Source organism: Protopterus annectens, chromosome 11.part0 (assembly GCF_019279795.1).
Source record: "Protopterus annectens isolate FY-2018-M chromosome 11.part0, PAN1.0, whole genome shotgun sequence".
In the NCBI taxonomy this organism is placed as follows: domain Eukaryota; kingdom Metazoa; phylum Chordata; order Ceratodontiformes; family Protopteridae; genus Protopterus; species Protopterus annectens.
The window spans coordinates 456,172,070-456,189,752 of NC_056745.1; the positions used below are offsets into that span (position 1 = coordinate 456,172,070).

The 17,683-nt window shown below is 41.4% G+C and overlaps 1 protein-coding gene across 3 annotated transcripts in view; it reads left to right on the forward strand.

Moving 5' to 3' along the window:
• Window positions 1–17,683, forward strand: part of PPP1R12A (protein phosphatase 1 regulatory subunit 12A) — a 2,492,399-nt gene that overhangs the window by 1,878,632 nt on the left and 596,084 nt on the right. For all 3 annotated transcript variants that reach the window (XM_044087956.1, XM_044087957.1, XM_044087958.1), the window contains exon 20: window positions 12,677–12,693. In XM_044087956.1, coding sequence (XP_043943891.1) covers window positions 12,677–12,693 — 17 coding nt within the window. The remainder of the gene's footprint in view (window positions 1–12,676; window positions 12,694–17,683) is intronic.

The following is a 17,683-nucleotide window of genomic DNA, read 5'->3' on the forward strand; positions in this document are numbered from 1 at the left end:
CAGTATTTAACGGATGTCAGAAAAAGTGAATAACTGTATTTCTTGTGGGAAGCAGATGGGATTATCATACATTGTGTATACCTTGTTTAGGGCCTGAGCACGGCGTTGTTGGTTGCCGCTCTTGTGCTAGATTTAACAAAGCGCACTATTAAGAGGGAGCTAGCTAGGTTAGTGTTTGGGCATCAAGAAGCAAGGACAAAACAGTGAAGCCTAGGGGAGCCAGAGGTTTTGCCAGGAGTCTCTATGGAGTCTCAGGCAGATACTTTACTGTTACAGGATGTGCCCTCTCAGGAGGTAGGCCAGGCTGAGGGGCTTCTCAGGTAACTGTTCTTCCCTCTCTTCCCAAGGTAGTTAGGGCCTCTCCTTCTGTTGCCAAAGCTTCTTTTAGAGGTAGGCCAAGTTCAGCTTCTGTGGGGCTTCTCCTAGCATTTCGGCTCTGTGCCTAGAAACATATGCTTAAAATGGCAGAAGATTTGATTACTCTGATTAGAGGTTCTATGCCCCGCCTGATAAGAGGCCTAGGGTGGAACAGGAGTTTGATAGTTTTGAACAGTGTTCACAGGCTTCAGAGTCTTCTGTGGAAGACTTGCAAGAGTTTCCTACTTATTCTGATTCTGATGTGGATGATTCCACTCCTACAGCTTCTCCTCCTGAGGATTTTCATTTTCAGAGACTCTTCACTCCATGAGGGGGCACTTTAAATGGGAAGGCCAGGATTACTCTGATTCAGGAAAAGGCTTAGGGAATTCTTGTTTTACCCCAGCATAGGCCCTTAGCTATTCCTCCTGTGTTGAATGTGGTGGAGGATGTTTTGCAGAGGCTTCCCTGAACCCTGACTCCTTGCCTCCTGCTCCTGTTAAGCCTGATAGGTATTATAGGGTGGCTCATAAGTATTTGTTTAAGAGTCCTAGGGACCCAGAAACTGTTTCTCAGGGGCCTAAAGGTGTTAAAGCTTCTGTGGTTAAAAATCCTGTACCCTCTGATAAAGTGGCAAGGGCTTTGGATAGGTGGGGTAAGAAAGTATATACTTCTTCCACTCTAGCCATGTTGTCAGTTTCATATGCTGAAATATCAGAATTATCTCCTTTCATGAAATCTAAGGTGGATGCTTTGGTATTGAGTGTAAAGAATTGCTGGATTTGGTTCATGTGTCTGAACAAGTGGGTAAGCATTCTTTGCAGTGTGGTTTTGATGCTGTTCAGGCCTCCTCGGTGGCTGCTACTAGTTCTGTTCTTACATGCCTGGTTGAAGGATCAGAATTTAGCTGAGCATGTTAAGACCAGGATTTTGGATGCTCCTTTACAGTCTGATGTGTTGTTTGGACCGCCTGTGGAAGCAGTTTTAAAGAAAATGGAGGACAAGGCTAAGTCTATGCAGACTGTTAATGATTTTTGCAGGTGCAGCCTCAAGTTTAGTAGAAATTGGCCTGCTAAGGGGTGGACATATCCTGCTTATGGTTCCCAGTCTAGGGGTAGGTCTAGACGTGGTAGGGGCAGGGCTCAAGGTTCGTTTAGGCCTAGATCAGACAGTTCACCTGCTCAGACTTCTGGTGAGGGCAGGGGTCAGTCCTTTCGTAGCAGACCCAATGACCTGCCTTTTCAGCTGCCAGTGGATTCTCGTCTGGCAGCTCCTTTGGGAGGAAGACTGTCTCTTTTCAAAGACAATTGGGATTTAGTCACTCAAGACAGATGGGTGCTGGATATCATTCATCACGGTTACAGATTTTATTTCCACACTGCCCCTTTCAAAGGCATGCCAGATGTTCCTCCTCCACAAAGAAAAGAGGCTCACAAGCAAATTTCTCAGTTACTCCAGATAGGGGCCATTCAGCCAGTCCCTGTATCAGAAAGGGGCTTATTTTTTTTTCTCGCTGTTCCTAGTACCAAAGAAGGGGAACACGTGGAGACCAATTTTGGATTTATCTATCCTCAACACTTATCTGGACATTCCCAAGTTCAAGATGTTGACGTTACAACAACTGTTACCTCTGCTGGGCAAAGATCACTGGATGGTAACTTTGGATCTCAAGGAAGCTTACCTTCATGTGCCTATAAGGCTAGGTTGCAGAAAGTATCTGCGGTTTCGAACTGGAGATTTTCATTATCAGTTCTCTGCATTGCCCTTTGGCTTATCTACTAGTATGCACAAAGGTTCTGGCTGCAGTGATAGCTTACTTCAGGCTTCAAGGCATTCAAATCTATCCTTACTTGGGCGACTGCCTGATTCTGGCTCAAGAAAAGGAAGACCTTCTACAGCATCTGGAATATGTCATAGCAGTGCTAAGATGCCTGGGGTATTCTGTGAACGAAATAAAGTCCAGTCTAGTACCCTCTCAAGACGTGCTTTCTGGGTGTGAGACTGAATACAGCAGCCCAGATGGCCTTTTGACAAAAGAGTCTGTCACTTTACTTCCATCAACTATCTCATCAGTCCGTGCTGACTGCAAGGACAGTCCTTCAAGCATTAGGGTTCATGGCATCTTGTATTCTAGTGCTTCCCAATGCCAAACTGCATATGAGGAAGCTGCAATGGTATCTCAAAATGTATGGACACAGCACTGCCAGGATTTGGACACTGTCATTCAAATAATACCTTGCCTTCAAAGGAATTCTTGTGGTGGGCTCAGGAATGTCACCTAAACAAGGGACTCTCTGTGACCGCCAGAGGCGAGTCAGATTTTAACGACAGATGCCTCGGACACTGCTTGGGGAGCTCATCTAAATGGAAAGTGGATACAAGACAAGTGGCCTGCCAGACTACAGCATCTACATATCAACATGAAGGAGATGTTAGCAGTCCAGTTTGCATTGATGGCTTTCAAGGAGTTACTTCTTCCAGGGCAGGTGTTGATTCTAACAGACAACACAACTGTCATGTGGTACATCAACAAGCAAGGGGAACACATTCTTATCCTCTATGCAGGCAAGCAATGATTTTATGGGAGACTGCGTTAAGCCTGCAACTAACTCTTCAGGCAAGGTTTCTGCCAGGAGCACAGAACTCCTAGCAGATGTGTTAAGCAGACAAATCATGGATCCCAGCAGTGGAAACTGGATCTTCATGTATTTCAGAAATTGACAGTGTCATGGGGAACTCCAGACATAGATCTGTTCACTAAACCACCAGCTGCCAAAGTATTGCACAAAGGGTTTCATCACACAGCTTGGAAAGTGGATGCTCTGTCTTTCAGTTGGAAAACCTTCATGTCTATGCCTTTCCACCTCTGCCTCTTCTTCCAAAGGTTTTATTAAAGGTCAGACAAGACAGGCCAAGGATGATTTTGATAGCTCCAGATTGGCCTCGGCAACACTGGTATCCACTACTACGAGTCTGGTAAGGAAGCCTCCATGGCCTTTACCTCCGATTCCTCATCTGTTATCTCAAAAGGATGGTCATCTGCTCAATGTCAAGCTTCACTCTCTTCATCTAACAGCCTGGCATATTCTCTCTTGAAGCACAGCAGGTCTCAACTTCCTCAGCAAGTTTTAAATGTGATTATGGAAGCTAGAAGACCTAGTACAAGGAAGGTGTACGCAGACAAATGGAAGAGATTTTTATTTTGGAGTACAGCAAAGAATTTGGAGATTTCTGAGCCTAATTTGAGTGTGGCTCTTCAATATCTTACTGAGTTATTGGACAAAGGTTTGTCCTTCTCTTCCATTAAGATTCATGCTGCAGCAATTTCAGCTCATTATGATTGTGACCCACCTTTGTTTTCGCATCCTTTGTTCAAGCAGTTTCTTAGAGGGGCAAAGAATATAAGAGAGCTCCTACTCCTGCTTGGGATCTCAATTTTGTGTTGGAAAAACTTACTCTACAACCTTTTGAGCCTGCTGAGTTGAAATACTTGTCATGGAAGACTGCTTTTCTGTTGGCCATTACTTCTGCAAGAAGGGTGTCTGAGTTGCAGGCCCTTATGGCAGTAGAGCCTTTTTTGATTTTCCATAAGGATAGGGTATCATTACGTACTAATCCTTCCTTTATGCCTAAGGTGGTTTCTAGTGTGGCTTTAAATCAAACTATTCATTTGCCTACTTTTTATGCAGATCCCCAAAATAAAGGGGAAAAGATTTTGCACACTTTAGATGTACACAGGCAATTGAGATATTATTTAAGCAGGACTAAGGATTTTAGGCAGTCTCAGCAGTTGTTTGTTTCTTTTGCCTTGAGTTCACAGGGCAAGCCTGTGTCAAAACAAACTATTTCCGGTGGATTGGCTTTGCATTGCATTTTGTTATTCCCATCATGGCAAGGAGATTCCAGCTGGGATTAGGCCTCATTCCACTAGGGCTACTGCCACTTCTACAGCATTTCTAAGGGGGGTGGCAACTAAGGATATTTTGGAAGCAGCTACTTGGAGTTCAGTGCATACTTTCTCTAAGCATTATCATCTTCCTATCTACTCTAAGTCTAGGGCTGGTTTGCCACTGTTTTGCAAGGCATGTTATCAGCTCCTACTTCCTTATAATTTGCCAGCCTCCCTTTCCTCTGCTTTGGGATTCTACCCAATAGTCAGGACTGCAGCAATGGATGACGAAGAACATAGTACAGTTTTGTACCTACCATAAATGTAGATGTTCGAGGATTCCATCCTTCCCCTCTGTGTTTAGGGTTGTGTAGGTGAGTTTACATGCTTATATTTTTGTATATATTGTTGTAGATATTGTACATGTTTTTGGTGCGGGTTGTTTTGGGACTTGTCTATTTAGGTCTACTAACAACAGGGGCAAAAAAAGACTGAGGAAATGCGTCGGTCATGCGCATTAGTACCCTGGCGTACTGGCGTCAGGCCATGAACTGGGACGCGGACTATACCCAATAGTCAGGACTGCAGCAATGGAATCCTCGAACATCTACATTTATGGTAGGTACAAAACTGTACTTTGAGGGGCAGCCCCCCAGGTGGAGGGGGGCTTGCCCCTCTGCTTACAACCACCAGGTAATTTATTTATTTTTATTTATTTATTTATTTTAAGTTTTCAATGTTTTACAACTTCGAACATATGGGTTCAACCATATAGAGTTTGAAGTTGTAAAACTTCGATAACATGATATAGACCCTTCTGTAAGGCCATGGAATTAATTATAACAGACTTCAATAAACTGTGATGTCAAGAAAATCATTAAACTTGACCCTCAGCAGTCAGATTTTGTCAAGTAAAGATTTTGCGTAATGAATTTGGTCATTCTCCATGTAGGTTAACGCAAGATCTGATGTTTTCAAGAAATGAAGCTACTTCCAGAAGTATTGGAGTAACCTCCTAGATGCTCTTAATCAACATCCTACTTAGGTAGACTTTCATCCCTTCTTTCAGTCCCTCGGGCCTCATCTTAATCCCCTGGTCTTCAACTCACCTTGTTCATGTGCAATACTAGTTCTGTGGTAAATACCTTCTCTCTTTAATAGCTATCTCTAACAGAACCCTTGAATGATTACATCTATCATGACCTCTTACGATATCTTCTCCTACACTTGTGCAGGCACTATATTCTAACTTTCTTATACTAACATCCATTCATTTAGTGACAGTCGTATGTATATATTGTATATAGTTAAATGGGTTTTAGGTGTACTGATATACCTTCACACACCTGCATAAATAATTACCTGTCAGTAAACTTTTGTTACAACTATGTTAGCTAATATCCTGCTCACTTGTTTAAAGAAGGTATTTTTTTTTTTTTTTTTACTATATCAGAACTGACTGTACTTGTTCTTAAGCAGAATGTATGAAGATTTTTCACTATTTTGTTCTGAACCCATTTGCATTGTGTGACTTGTATTTGTTATGTACTTGTGTCTTTTAAAAAAAAAATGCTAATAAAAAATCAGATTGCAAAAAAAAAAAAAAGATCTGATGTTTTCATTCTTCCTCATTGTATGGGTTACGGATACAACTCCGCCGCATATCACAGACTTGTGGATCAAACTCTTGAGCTCCTCCCTTTACCCACAATGCCCCAGCTAGTCTACAATACCTCACATCTTGTCTGCCGCCATCTTGCATGGACATGGACCTTCTCTGAGTTTGTTCGAGTTGTTTCAAGTTTTTTTTTTTTTTTTGAGCAGTTTCTTTCTTTAGGAAACTCGATTTTTTTTTTTTGGCTATCCTCTCTCGCTTGACTTTCTACAGTTTACCATTTTTTTCCTCTCTGTGCATTAGTGTTTCAAGATCCTTTCTACCCTTGTGGTACTTTGTGTACCATTGTTGGTACCAATCTTTTCTTTCTTACCCTTTTTATGGTAGCCCTTTTACTATTGTTGGTATTTTACCTTTTTTCTTAGGCCCGTTAACAAAAAAAAAAGTTTTGGCCTCTTTCCTTTTCCCAGTTTTAACTATGGCTGATAAACCAACCAGTTTTGCAAACTGCACTTCTTGTTGGCATAGACTTCCAAATTCTGATGCCCATCGGTAGTGCATATATTGCCTAGGAGCGACACACCTAAACACCGATTTTTCTATTTGTGCCATCTTTAATTCGAGAGCTATTTCTGGTATAAGAAATAAGCTGGTGCATAAGGGCTTGCTCTACCACCTTCATTATCATCTTCTTCAGGGGCTCAACTTCCCAGTAAACATCCAAAGTCTGCTTCTAAATCTCAAAAGAGATCCTCCACCTGATCTCCAGAGTCCTTGGCTCCTACCATTGCTTCGTCGGAGCCTCTTTAGAAGATCAGAAGAACTTCAGATACATCCACATCAGATCCTAAAATAAAAACATTGGCTCCCAAGTCCTCAGCTCTCACTGTCGTACTGATAGTCTTCTAGGCCACACTCTGATCCAAAGACTTAAGATGCGACTATTGCTTTAACCAAGTCCCCTAGAACCCATTCACCTAGGTTCACAGGTTCACAGTTAACCTGGTATCTTTTCGGCTCCACTCCCTGTTTTTGCGTATGAGACAGAGAATCGAGGCCTCAATCCACAACCTCATCCATTAGATCTTCCAGCAGTCTTTCTGAGGCCAGTGTGGCTAGATCGGTAAGGAAATTCCTCAGAGCTCAAATTCAGGTGGGGATTATTCCCACTGTGTCTCCCATTGGATCTGTGAGCCTTCCCTCCACTTCCCAGGTAGCGAATTTTCCTCCTCTGATCCATCCTGTGGTTTCAGAGCGCTCATATCCAAGAGCCCCAATAGTGTCAGTGTCAAATCTGAAGATGGTTAGGTCGACTCCTACAGTTTCCCTGACTGGTTCTGCTCCTATGCCTTTGGATCGGGATAAGTTTTAGAGGCGAAGTATCAGTGCCGGATCTGGGGTGGGCAGAGCCTACTCCAATGTTGTCAGAGCCAGCCTTGCCCGTCGGCGCTTCAACTCTAAATAGCTCTGGTCCAACTCCCTCCTCAAAGCATGGATATGGGCAGGATCAGGGTATTGCTACTTTGGAGGATTCTGCCCCAGTGTGGCCTGCCATAGCTTCTTCCAGTCCATCGGCATTCAAGGTAGTGGTGATTGCTTTCTCTCATCCAAGAGATCCAGTCTCTATTTTCTTTGGGTCCTACATCTCTTCCCCCAGTGGGTTTGAGCTCTGACCCGATCAGACCTACTCCATAGGCACAGCCAGTACCATCTAGCATCCAGGCAGTTTCTGTACAGCAGCTTCCCCTCCCTTCAGAGACCTTCCCGGAACATCCCACCAAGGAATTTCCCTGGAAGGGAATGTGCAAGAGGAGGCACATAGATTCACCCATAACATCTCTCACAGAAGATACTGACTTTGAGGAAGGGGAAGAGGAAGATTCCCCTAGATCTGCACCAAATGACATCTCATTTAACGACATCCTGGAGATTTTTAAGCAAAAGGGTGGATGGTCTTCATTTCCCAACTTCAGGCTCTATCATCTAAACCTTCTTACATTGTTTTCCACAAAGACAGAGTTTCTTTACGAACCATTCTGTCCTCCTTATCTAAAGTAGTCTCTGAATCAATTATGAGTCACAGTTCACCTTTGTGTCATCTTCCCTAACTTTTCACTTAAAGGGGAGTACATGTTACATCTTTTAGATGTACAGCAACTACTACTTTTTAATCTACACAGGACAAATGATTTCAGGAAAACAGACCAGTTTGTTTTTTCTCACTGAACAGGCTGGGATCACCGGTTTCTAAAATTGGCAAAATGATGACTGATTGCATTTCTTTTGTATATACTCGGCAAAACCTCTTCCTATCAAAGCATCTTAAAGCACATTCAGCTATAGCCATGAAAAAATCTTCCTTCTGGTCTAGTATTTTCATTGATTACTAGTCCAATGCTCATGCCTTTTATATGCTCATTACAAACTAGGTTTGACTTGTAGAAACAGAACTGCTTTTGGTTCAGCAGTTCTCCAGAATATCCTCCATGAAGGCCACCAACGATTCACATAGCTGGGGACTGTGTCCTATACGTTGAGGAAGAAAAGGACATCATCCGCTATAAAAGTTATTTACTCACCACAGCTATGCATCTGTGTTGTCCATCTTCATTCTTCCTCAACTCCCTATTCTCCTTCCCCCTTCCTGTCATCTTCTGGAGTGATGTTACGGTTCCAGGTTTGAGCCCTAGTTTACTGTTTCTTTTTCCTACTCTAGCTTAGGATCTGTAAGGCAGCAGATCTGATCTGAGGTATTGTTAGCTAGCTGGGGCATTATGGTTAGAAGGAGGAGCTAGAGAGTTGGATCCATACGTCTGATATGCAGCTGAGTCAGATCCTCTGAGGAAGAGTGAAAGTGGGCAACACTGATGCATAGTTATGGTAAGTACGTAGCTGTAATCTGTTGACAGTAGATACACTGTTTACATAGCATATCTTCACCTGTCGGAGGCAGTCAACACCATACCCATGCTGGCATTGTAAGTAAGCTTACTGCCTTAAAATGGATTTAGATGTGGTAATGTGGGTAGCAAACAGGTTGAAAGACAGAACCCACACAGTGGGAGTAGCAGGAGCCTCATCTGAAAATGTGACTGTAACCAGCATTGTCCTTCACAGTTCATTGCTGGATTTCTTCCTTTTTGGCATTTATTTTTCTGATCTCCAGAGTGGGAACCAGGACCTCTTGCTAGCTAAGTTTGTGGACAGCTGCAGACTGAGAGTAAAGTCCTTTGATATGCAAACCCTTTAAGCAGGAACTTGCAGTTAAATACCTGTTGTACGTAGTATGGGCTCAAATTAAATGCCATAAAGTGCAATATTGTCACACTGGTAAACATTCCCTGCTCCTCAGAACGCAGTATAGACAGTATCCCACTTCAAAATGTAAATGTAGTTATGGACTTTGATAAATGGGTTGACAAGTCCCTCCCTTTTGATCACCATGTGATGACGGTAGTCAGGAAATCCTTTTAAGTAACATAGCTAGTTGCAAAAGGATTGCCATCCAGGTCTGAAGAGGTCATTGTTTCCATATATTCAGCATTGATTAAGTCAGTTGAGTTACAGCAGCGTACTTCATTAAATATATCAAACTGCTAGAAATACTTCAGGGATTCTTAACTAAGAAGATTAGAGGCCTAAAGTCCTTCAGCTACCAAGAGGAGTTGGAAGGCACTGTTCCTTTGTTCAAGTGTCTTAGATATTTTTGAGAGGAGAGGTGCGTCTTGCATTCTCCTGGATCTCAGCAGATCCAATAATTCCTCAAATAACAGAACCAGAGACCTAAGTCCACATCAGCAGTTAAATAAAATGTGATGGAGAGAGAGACAAATCACACAGCAATCCCCCCTTCTTATGTAAGACAATGCCCCTGCAGATTAAAGTGCAGTATAATGTCATCCTTCATATAGAACGTAAGTGTTTGGGTGGGCATCAGTAATTCACTCCAGGTTTTATGGGCCTTGTTTCTTTAGAGAAAGGATCAAGGCCTGAGGATTGATACGGCAAGCCATAAATGGTCCAGACTCCATTGCCTTATTCCTGTGATTCTTGCAGGGCTAAACACATGAGTCATGTTTTCCTAAATAACAAAAGAACTGTCCTCCTCTTAAATGCATTTTGGTAATCCCAAATACATTCCAGGATACAAAAGTCATCTACTTGTTATACAGATATTCACCGTGCTTAGACCTCTTAATTTATCCAAAAAAATGCCTTTATATAAAACTATGTAAAATTTTGCAGTGTTTAATTTTGAAACATCTTGAAATGTCTATATACGGATGACAATTTAAGTACAGGATAGGCTTTTAGAAAAAATATTTGAAGTAATTGACCTCCAAAAACATTAGGAACAGTCAAGTAGTTTAACTACGTTCATCTCCCCCAGTTCTGCAGGCATTTTCATACCTGCAGAGTTATCCATTGGTAATTAAAGGATAAAAAGAGCAATTTCCCTACCAAGTGTTATATATGCAAGTCTCTTAGTTGTTTTTCTGTCTCAGAGGTATGGTAATAATTTAGAAAACCGATGCTCATTTTTTTATCAAAATCAATATCAAAACCAGACACGCACTTCATTCATATGATGATTTTCTGGCTGTTGTATGAATTTCATGCTTTTATATTATCATATTTAAAAATCTCAATATCTGATCAGCACCCCAACCCATTATGTTGTATATAAATCCTATGTGATAGACAGCCCCCCATCCATCTTTCATTGGCAAGTCAAAATCTTCTATAGTCTGAACCAAATATTTTCATCATTCCTTGATACATGTGCTGAATTTCCATTTGACAACCCATTTCTTTCACATATAACTCTCATTATGAACAATTTCAGTTATATTTGTAGAAGAATGTTATGCATCTTCACCTAAAGTTATTCTCTGTCACCTCTGTCAAGTACATATTGCTATTATGACACTAATTTTATAGGTTTGAATTGCATAATATTTAACAAGTCCAGTTACAGACCAGCAGTCCTCCTTTCATAAAGTACCAAGATAAGGCTAGGGCCTACCCCCATCTCTGTAGGCAGCAAGCCTGTTTTATAATGCACCCTTCATATTAAGAAATACAGATTCATTTAAAAAAATGACACTTGCTGTGTTACTTACAAATTAATGAAACAATATTCCCTTTGAATTTTATTCTGTAATGTGTAGTACCCTGTGAGGTGGCCACAGTGGTGCAGTGGTTAGCATTGCCGCCTCACAACAAGAGGTTCTCCGGTTCGATCCTTGGCTGGGGTGCCTTCTGTGCGGAGTCTGCATGTCCTCCCTGTGGTCGCATGGGTTTTCTCCAGATGCTCCGGTTTCCTCCCACATCCCAAACACATGCTGCAGGTGGATTGGACACTCTAAATTGGCCCTAGGTGTGAGTGTGCGCATGTGTGTGCCTTCTATGGAAGGTTGGGCGCCGGGCTGGCAACTCGACACCATAAAACTCCACTGCCAATCATGAGCGGACAAGGTGATTCACTATGGCAACCCCTAACTGGGAAAAGCCGAAAGAAAAAGGTCTAGTACCCTTTCTTTTTCAGTTTTCATCCATCCTGTTTCATCATACTTTCAGCTGCTTTGTACGTGTGTACCATATAAAAATAGAATAGCCATGTCCAGTCAGATGTTTGAAATATCGTTTAACTTGTATGGAACAGATTTTTTGTCATTTTTCACCACTTTCCCCAAAATATATTTCAGCAGCACCAGCCATAGATGCCGTTGTAGTCTTGTTTTCATTTCATAATCAACTCACGTTCCATAACTACCGTTAAGGCTTTCTGGAAGTCCACAAATGTCTTAAGCCTCTTTTAAAATAATCCATAAAAACAGTTGGATAAAACTTTCACATTTCAAGTTGCTTAATATACATTCTGTTATGGAAGTCTGATTTTTTCCCCTCCTGTTTAAGTAACAGGAAAGTAGTGACTGGTAGATAAAATGCATTTACATTACTTCACTTCCAAAATAATGACAAAATCTGATCTCGACTCTTGAAAGTTTCTTAGTGGATCAAAATGTGTTCAGGCTATTTCATATTTCCTGCCAAACTCAGAAAAAGAATCCTTTACCCTTTCAGTTTTTATTTAACTAGCATGTATTCCAGTCCAAGCAACCAGTTTCTCCTGCATTTAAGCCAGACAATCTTAAAGCTGCACTGTAAAACTGTGTCTAATTTACACTGGGAGAAAAAAAGAAACAAATGATCTGGAGCAACTGGGGAAATGCTTCATCTTACCTTACTGTCACCTAACAACTCATGTCATTTTTCCTAATGAACTAGATGTGTTATTGTGCATGTCTATTCCAAAGGGCAATTTTAAAATTACTACTTACATTGACAGACAGAGGTAGCCCAAGATTTATTACGTTTTATTTAAAGGAATTTATAGGTGTTTTTAGCATCATTCTGAAAATTTAAGAAGGGACAAGTTTGTCTCCTGATGCTCGAAGTGTACAGTTTCTCAAAGCTGTCTGATTTTGGTGATAATTAGGCTTTTGAGCTCACGTTTAGTTTCTAGTTGTTACAGAATACTTTATTTGCAAAGTGCAACTCTCAGGACTGCTTCCATTGAATGCTCTATCTGTGTTGCACTACAGTTGGTTTATTTTGACATAGTGTTACACAGCAGGGTGGAGTGATGAGTTCTACACTTGTGTATTTTTGTTTTGTTTTGAGTAGTATACATTGTTGGCTTGAGTAAAATGTTTTAGCGTGTTCTTTTTTTCTTTTCTGTTTTTGAGTAGTATGCATTGTTGGCTTGAATAAAATGTTTTAACATATTCTTTTTTGTTTTCTTGTTTTAGAGTGACAGACTTTCTAGGTAAGTCTCTTTATATAATACAGTTGTTGACCTCGGTAAATGTTGCAGTAAATTTTAAAACAGGAACATTTTTTTATAAATATTCCATGTCAACAGATAGCTCATACTGTTGCATCTGTTACATGTTGTCTTGGCAAAATAACGGAGAAAAATATGAAAACAGCTTTGGAATGCTTGATTGCACAAGGATTATATATAGGAGCATCTGTTTGCTTCATAGATTTGAAGGTGTATATCCAAAAAAATAGATTTTAGACATGAGTCTACAGTCATTGTAGTACATTGTGAAGTAAAAAATGAAATGACCATAAACACAAATAGTGCCCTTTGCTCAAACTGTAAGATGTGCTGTTCTGTTTTCATTGCCTGGATATAGATAAGTCTCTTTCCACATTACAGGGTAATACTTAAAAGGAGCCAACAATATCTGTCCTTAATAGTTTTGATTTTTGAGATCTCACAGTGAAGGATCGTTTTTGGTTGGTCTGTTTCTGTCCAGTTTGAGACTAGTGGATGTGCCTTGCTTTTGTGCAGTCCATGACTTCATATGCCACTGGAATTTTAATATTATTGTAATTCACTTAGTTAATAGAACAAGGGTTTTGCGTCAGCATGCATTTTTGTAATGTTTAGCATTGACTGTAATCCTTTATGCTTTATCAGAAAATTAAAAATTTTGCAAGGAACAGGGCAAAAATATAAGGCAAAATTAAGTATGTTTTGTAAATCAGGGACAGTTGGGAGCTGTGCCATGGGTGCACACTTTTTTTCTGAGACACTCATATTTCAGGTCTCAGTCCTGAAATTCTTTGTGAAAAACTCTGTATTTGATGCCTGAGGCACCAGTATGAAAAATGTTAGCATGGCTGTCACGTAGCAAGACAAGGCCCACGCTAGCAATGCTTCTACTGCCTGGGAGAGAAGCACAGTGGGAAGCACAGCTGTTAGTGCTATTGAGTCATCCTGGTCACTCTTAGCTGTAGATTGCAGGAGCTTGTGGCATTGCTGTTTGGAGAATGGTGAAGGTTGAAACTGTCCATTTTTGGAATCACCAGAAGAGTGTTTTTTGCGGTCTTTGCCAAAGGATCTTCATAAGACAAAAGAAATGGGGAAGCAGCAGCCAGTGCACTCTTCTAAAAAAACAAGTCTGTCAGAGAAATTGCCTCCTGGACATTGTGCAGCATTCTCACCCTTGTCTGGTGAGGATGCGAGTTTGTACCCGTTCCTTTCTGTGGAGGTCAGTAAGGGGATTAGGACAAGTGCATTTTCCAGGTCCAGGGTTCAGCCCTGATCTCCGGTCACTGGCTTTTTGGAATTTTGCATGTTCCAGCCATCTTAGAGTAGGTTTTCTTGTGGGTATTATAGATTCATTCTAAAACATTCAAATACTATGTTAATTCACAAAAATTGTACACACGCCCATTTTTATATATGTATATATGTTTGTAAATATATATATATATATATATATATATATATATTTATTTATTATGCCCATATGTACGTGTGTCTTTGTGCATTGTAATAAAATTGTCCCTCTGGCTGATAACATAGCTGAAAATGATCCCTAGATAACCCATTATGCAGTTATCAAACACTAAATAAACAGCACATCATACTGTGGGAGTATGTCCAAAACTGTTTGTATTTCTTAGCTTTCTTTCCTCCTCATTTGACGGGTTGTACCACATCCATAACCTGGATTATCCCAGGGAATGGACTTCAAGTCCCCTGGCCACAGCTTAATAGATGTGCTCATGCTCAAGGTGCTCCTCTGGTCTCTGCCCTTACTCCATTAGGGCTTGATAGCAGCCATGATTGAGGGTCCATCAGTTCCTCCCATATCTTGTTCTGCTGCACAGGCCACAGATATTTAAGCTGTGGTGAGTTCTCTGGTTACTGTATTACTTTTGGCAGGCATATTCCTTGGGCATTGACCCCCATGTCATACTGATGCAAGTACTCGCATATTGCAGGCTTGCCCTGTGCTCATAGTCCATATATAAGTATGTGCATTCTGTAGTTGAATCAGGACTGAAGTCTTCCTGAGTTAAGACCTGGACCTCTGTCTTAGGCCCACATCATAAAACACTAGTTGCCACAGTCAGCTGCAGGCATTGGTCAGAGAAGGCTTTAAGGTCAACAGAGACTACGTTAAAGACCTGGAAGTTGACTGGAGAGAAAATGCAAGAGTTTATGGAAACACTCAGGGCTCTAGCACTTCGGGAAGATTAAGAAGTAGGTGAAGATGAAGAAGAATGGCAGCACCTCGAAACAGCATGTGTGAGGACTACAGAACAGGTATGTCACTGAGCCAGGTATGGAAATAAGGTATGCATGGAAAGCTGGTGGTCAGATGTAGAAGTCCAGGAAGTCACCAAAAGGAAGGAGGAGTGCAGGAAAAAGCATGAGATAGAAAAGATGTACCAGGCTAAGAAGGTATACAGGTTGGCTAACAGAAGCTAAGAGAGGAGTTGCAGTTGGTAAAACAATGTGTCAGAGGCACTCTGCCAGCTTCTGGAAAGCGACTCAGTAAATGGTACAAAGAAACTTATCAGTTTGCAATGCAGGTGCATAATGATAAAGTAGACAGTCATCAGATGATAGGAGTACTTGCAACAGCTTCTGAATAAAGAAAACCCCATATAAGCTGTACTGCTCCAGACATGGCCTAAAAATGAAAGACAATGAGAAGTCCACCGTATAAGTAGTATGAACAGTACAAAGGAAAATGAAATCAAAGAAAGCAGCGGGCTCAGATTTCATCACAACAGATGTGATCGAGATTTTCATTGAGTTACAGGAGAAATGGCTTCAGAGGGGTACGCATTGCAGTATGGAGAGAGATGCTTATCCCAGGTAGGTGGAGAATAAGCATACTAGTGCCAGTGTATACAAGAACAAAGGGGACATTTGCAACGGTATAGAGGTATTGAACTCTTCTCACACAACATGAAAATTCTTGAGAGGGTGCTAAATGAAAACTCAGAGTAGTAGAAAGTAAGAAGGGAGATTAGCAGTTTTGGTTCAGATCAGGATGCAGCACAACCAACATGATTGGAGTAACATAACTGAGAAGAAACTAGATATGAGACAAGAGTCCAGCTGGACATTCCTAGACTCTGAGGAAACATATGACAAGGTCTCAAGCAAGCCGATTTAGGCAGTCCCAGAAACATTGGTAAAACTATTGCAGACTATATACAAAGACCCAGTGACACAGGTACAAACAGTGTTTGGGCTCAGAGGGGTTCCCAGTGGGAATGGCTGCGCCTCAGGGTTCGGCTGTGAGCTCACTGCTGTTCATACTGGTGATGGGCTACATTAGCAAACAGCCTTGAGGGGGACAGATAAATTTTCTGTGTAGATATGACATTTCAGGCAGACTCTGAACAAGAAGTTCAGCAAATGATGGAGGAATGGAATGCAAAACTGAATGCACATGGGATGAAACATAGTACAGATACGACAGTTGTAATGGGAAGAAATAGGAGAAATCATTAGAAGCTGAAAATTGAAATGGAAGGAAAAGTAGTGAAACAGGTTAACTTTAAGCATCTGGGAAGGTGGTTGAGGAGAGGGGAAGTCTGAATAGTAAAAGTTAGAATCAGAGGGGCTGCTTGCAACTGGCAATGTGTCAGGGAATAGTGTGCGACAGAAGAATGCCAGAGAAACTGACAAGGTGTATAAAATAGTGCAATCAGTAAAGGCAGAGCGGCTGAGGAAGCTAAAGGTAATTGAGATGAAGTGCCTGAGACTTGGTAGGATACACACTGTGGTACGGATGAAGAAGTGAAGACATCCGAGTAGAAGCCAAGGTAGCTCCACTTGCAGAGCAGGTCAAAGAAAATAGATTGTGGTGGTTTGGGGTACATTCAGGAAAAAAAAGACATTTTGGTGAAGATAATTTTGGCTAGACAGGAAGAACGAAAGAAGAAAAGAAGGGTATGCAACAAAGGGGTGGATGGATTGTGCGACAGAAAACCTGCAGCAGTCAGGCATGACTATCGAAAAAGGTAAGTGTGCGCCATTGAGTGGGGAGAGAGAGGACAGAGATGACTGCAATTGACTCAACACCCCAACCCTATCTAGCAAATGGGGAAAAAGGCGGCTGATGATGATGATCATTGTCCATCTTACATGTTGGAGACCTAAAAACAAAGAAACACTCCCCAATGCCGCTCTTCACCAAATGGAACCTTTTCATTGCAGAAAACTTGATACTCATGAAGTCAACCGTGGAATGATCTCTGGCCCTTATTCCCTTCCTATAGAATTATCCAAATAGGTTTTAGAGGAGGTAAGCAGCCTTGGTTAATCCATTCTGTGGAGCTCTTCATTCAAGATATGATGCGTCCAGCTGGGAAGCACTGGGATATTTTGTTTTACTGGTTTATATTGGGTTTGAGACCTTGACCACTCATCCTATAGCATACGCAGACCACAACATTTTGCCATTGGACAAGAGGTCTAAATCCATGTAAATGGCAAGCAGTGCTTCTCTGACATGTTGGTACCCAGTGCCCTAAGTATGTTTCATCTGTTTAGATTTTCAGTTCCACATAGTGAATCAGGCACTGGAAAAGCTTTCAGCCCTTCCACAGTATACTGCCAAAGGCGGTGATGGTACAGTTTATCTTTATTTTCTAATGTAGTCTTTTGTGTGAACCACTGCAGCTATGTCTAAGATTACTGGTCCAGGTAAGTGCTTGAGCTGGACAGCAGCATAGCCGAGAACCTCCTCCCTGACTGAGGAAGTCAGGTAGTTCATCCATCCTGGGCATGAGTTCTGTAAGGGTATATTTATGTAGCCTTGTCAGAACCTACTAGGTGACCTTATGAAAGCTAATCCCTTACTACTGTGGAGCAACTTTATTCAGCCCCTTTAGCTCCTCCTTCATTTTTTGTAATAGACTAATGAACCCCCCCTAAAGAATTAGATGGCACCACCTTGTAGACCTGAGGCCTCCAACATCAAATAGTCTCTGCT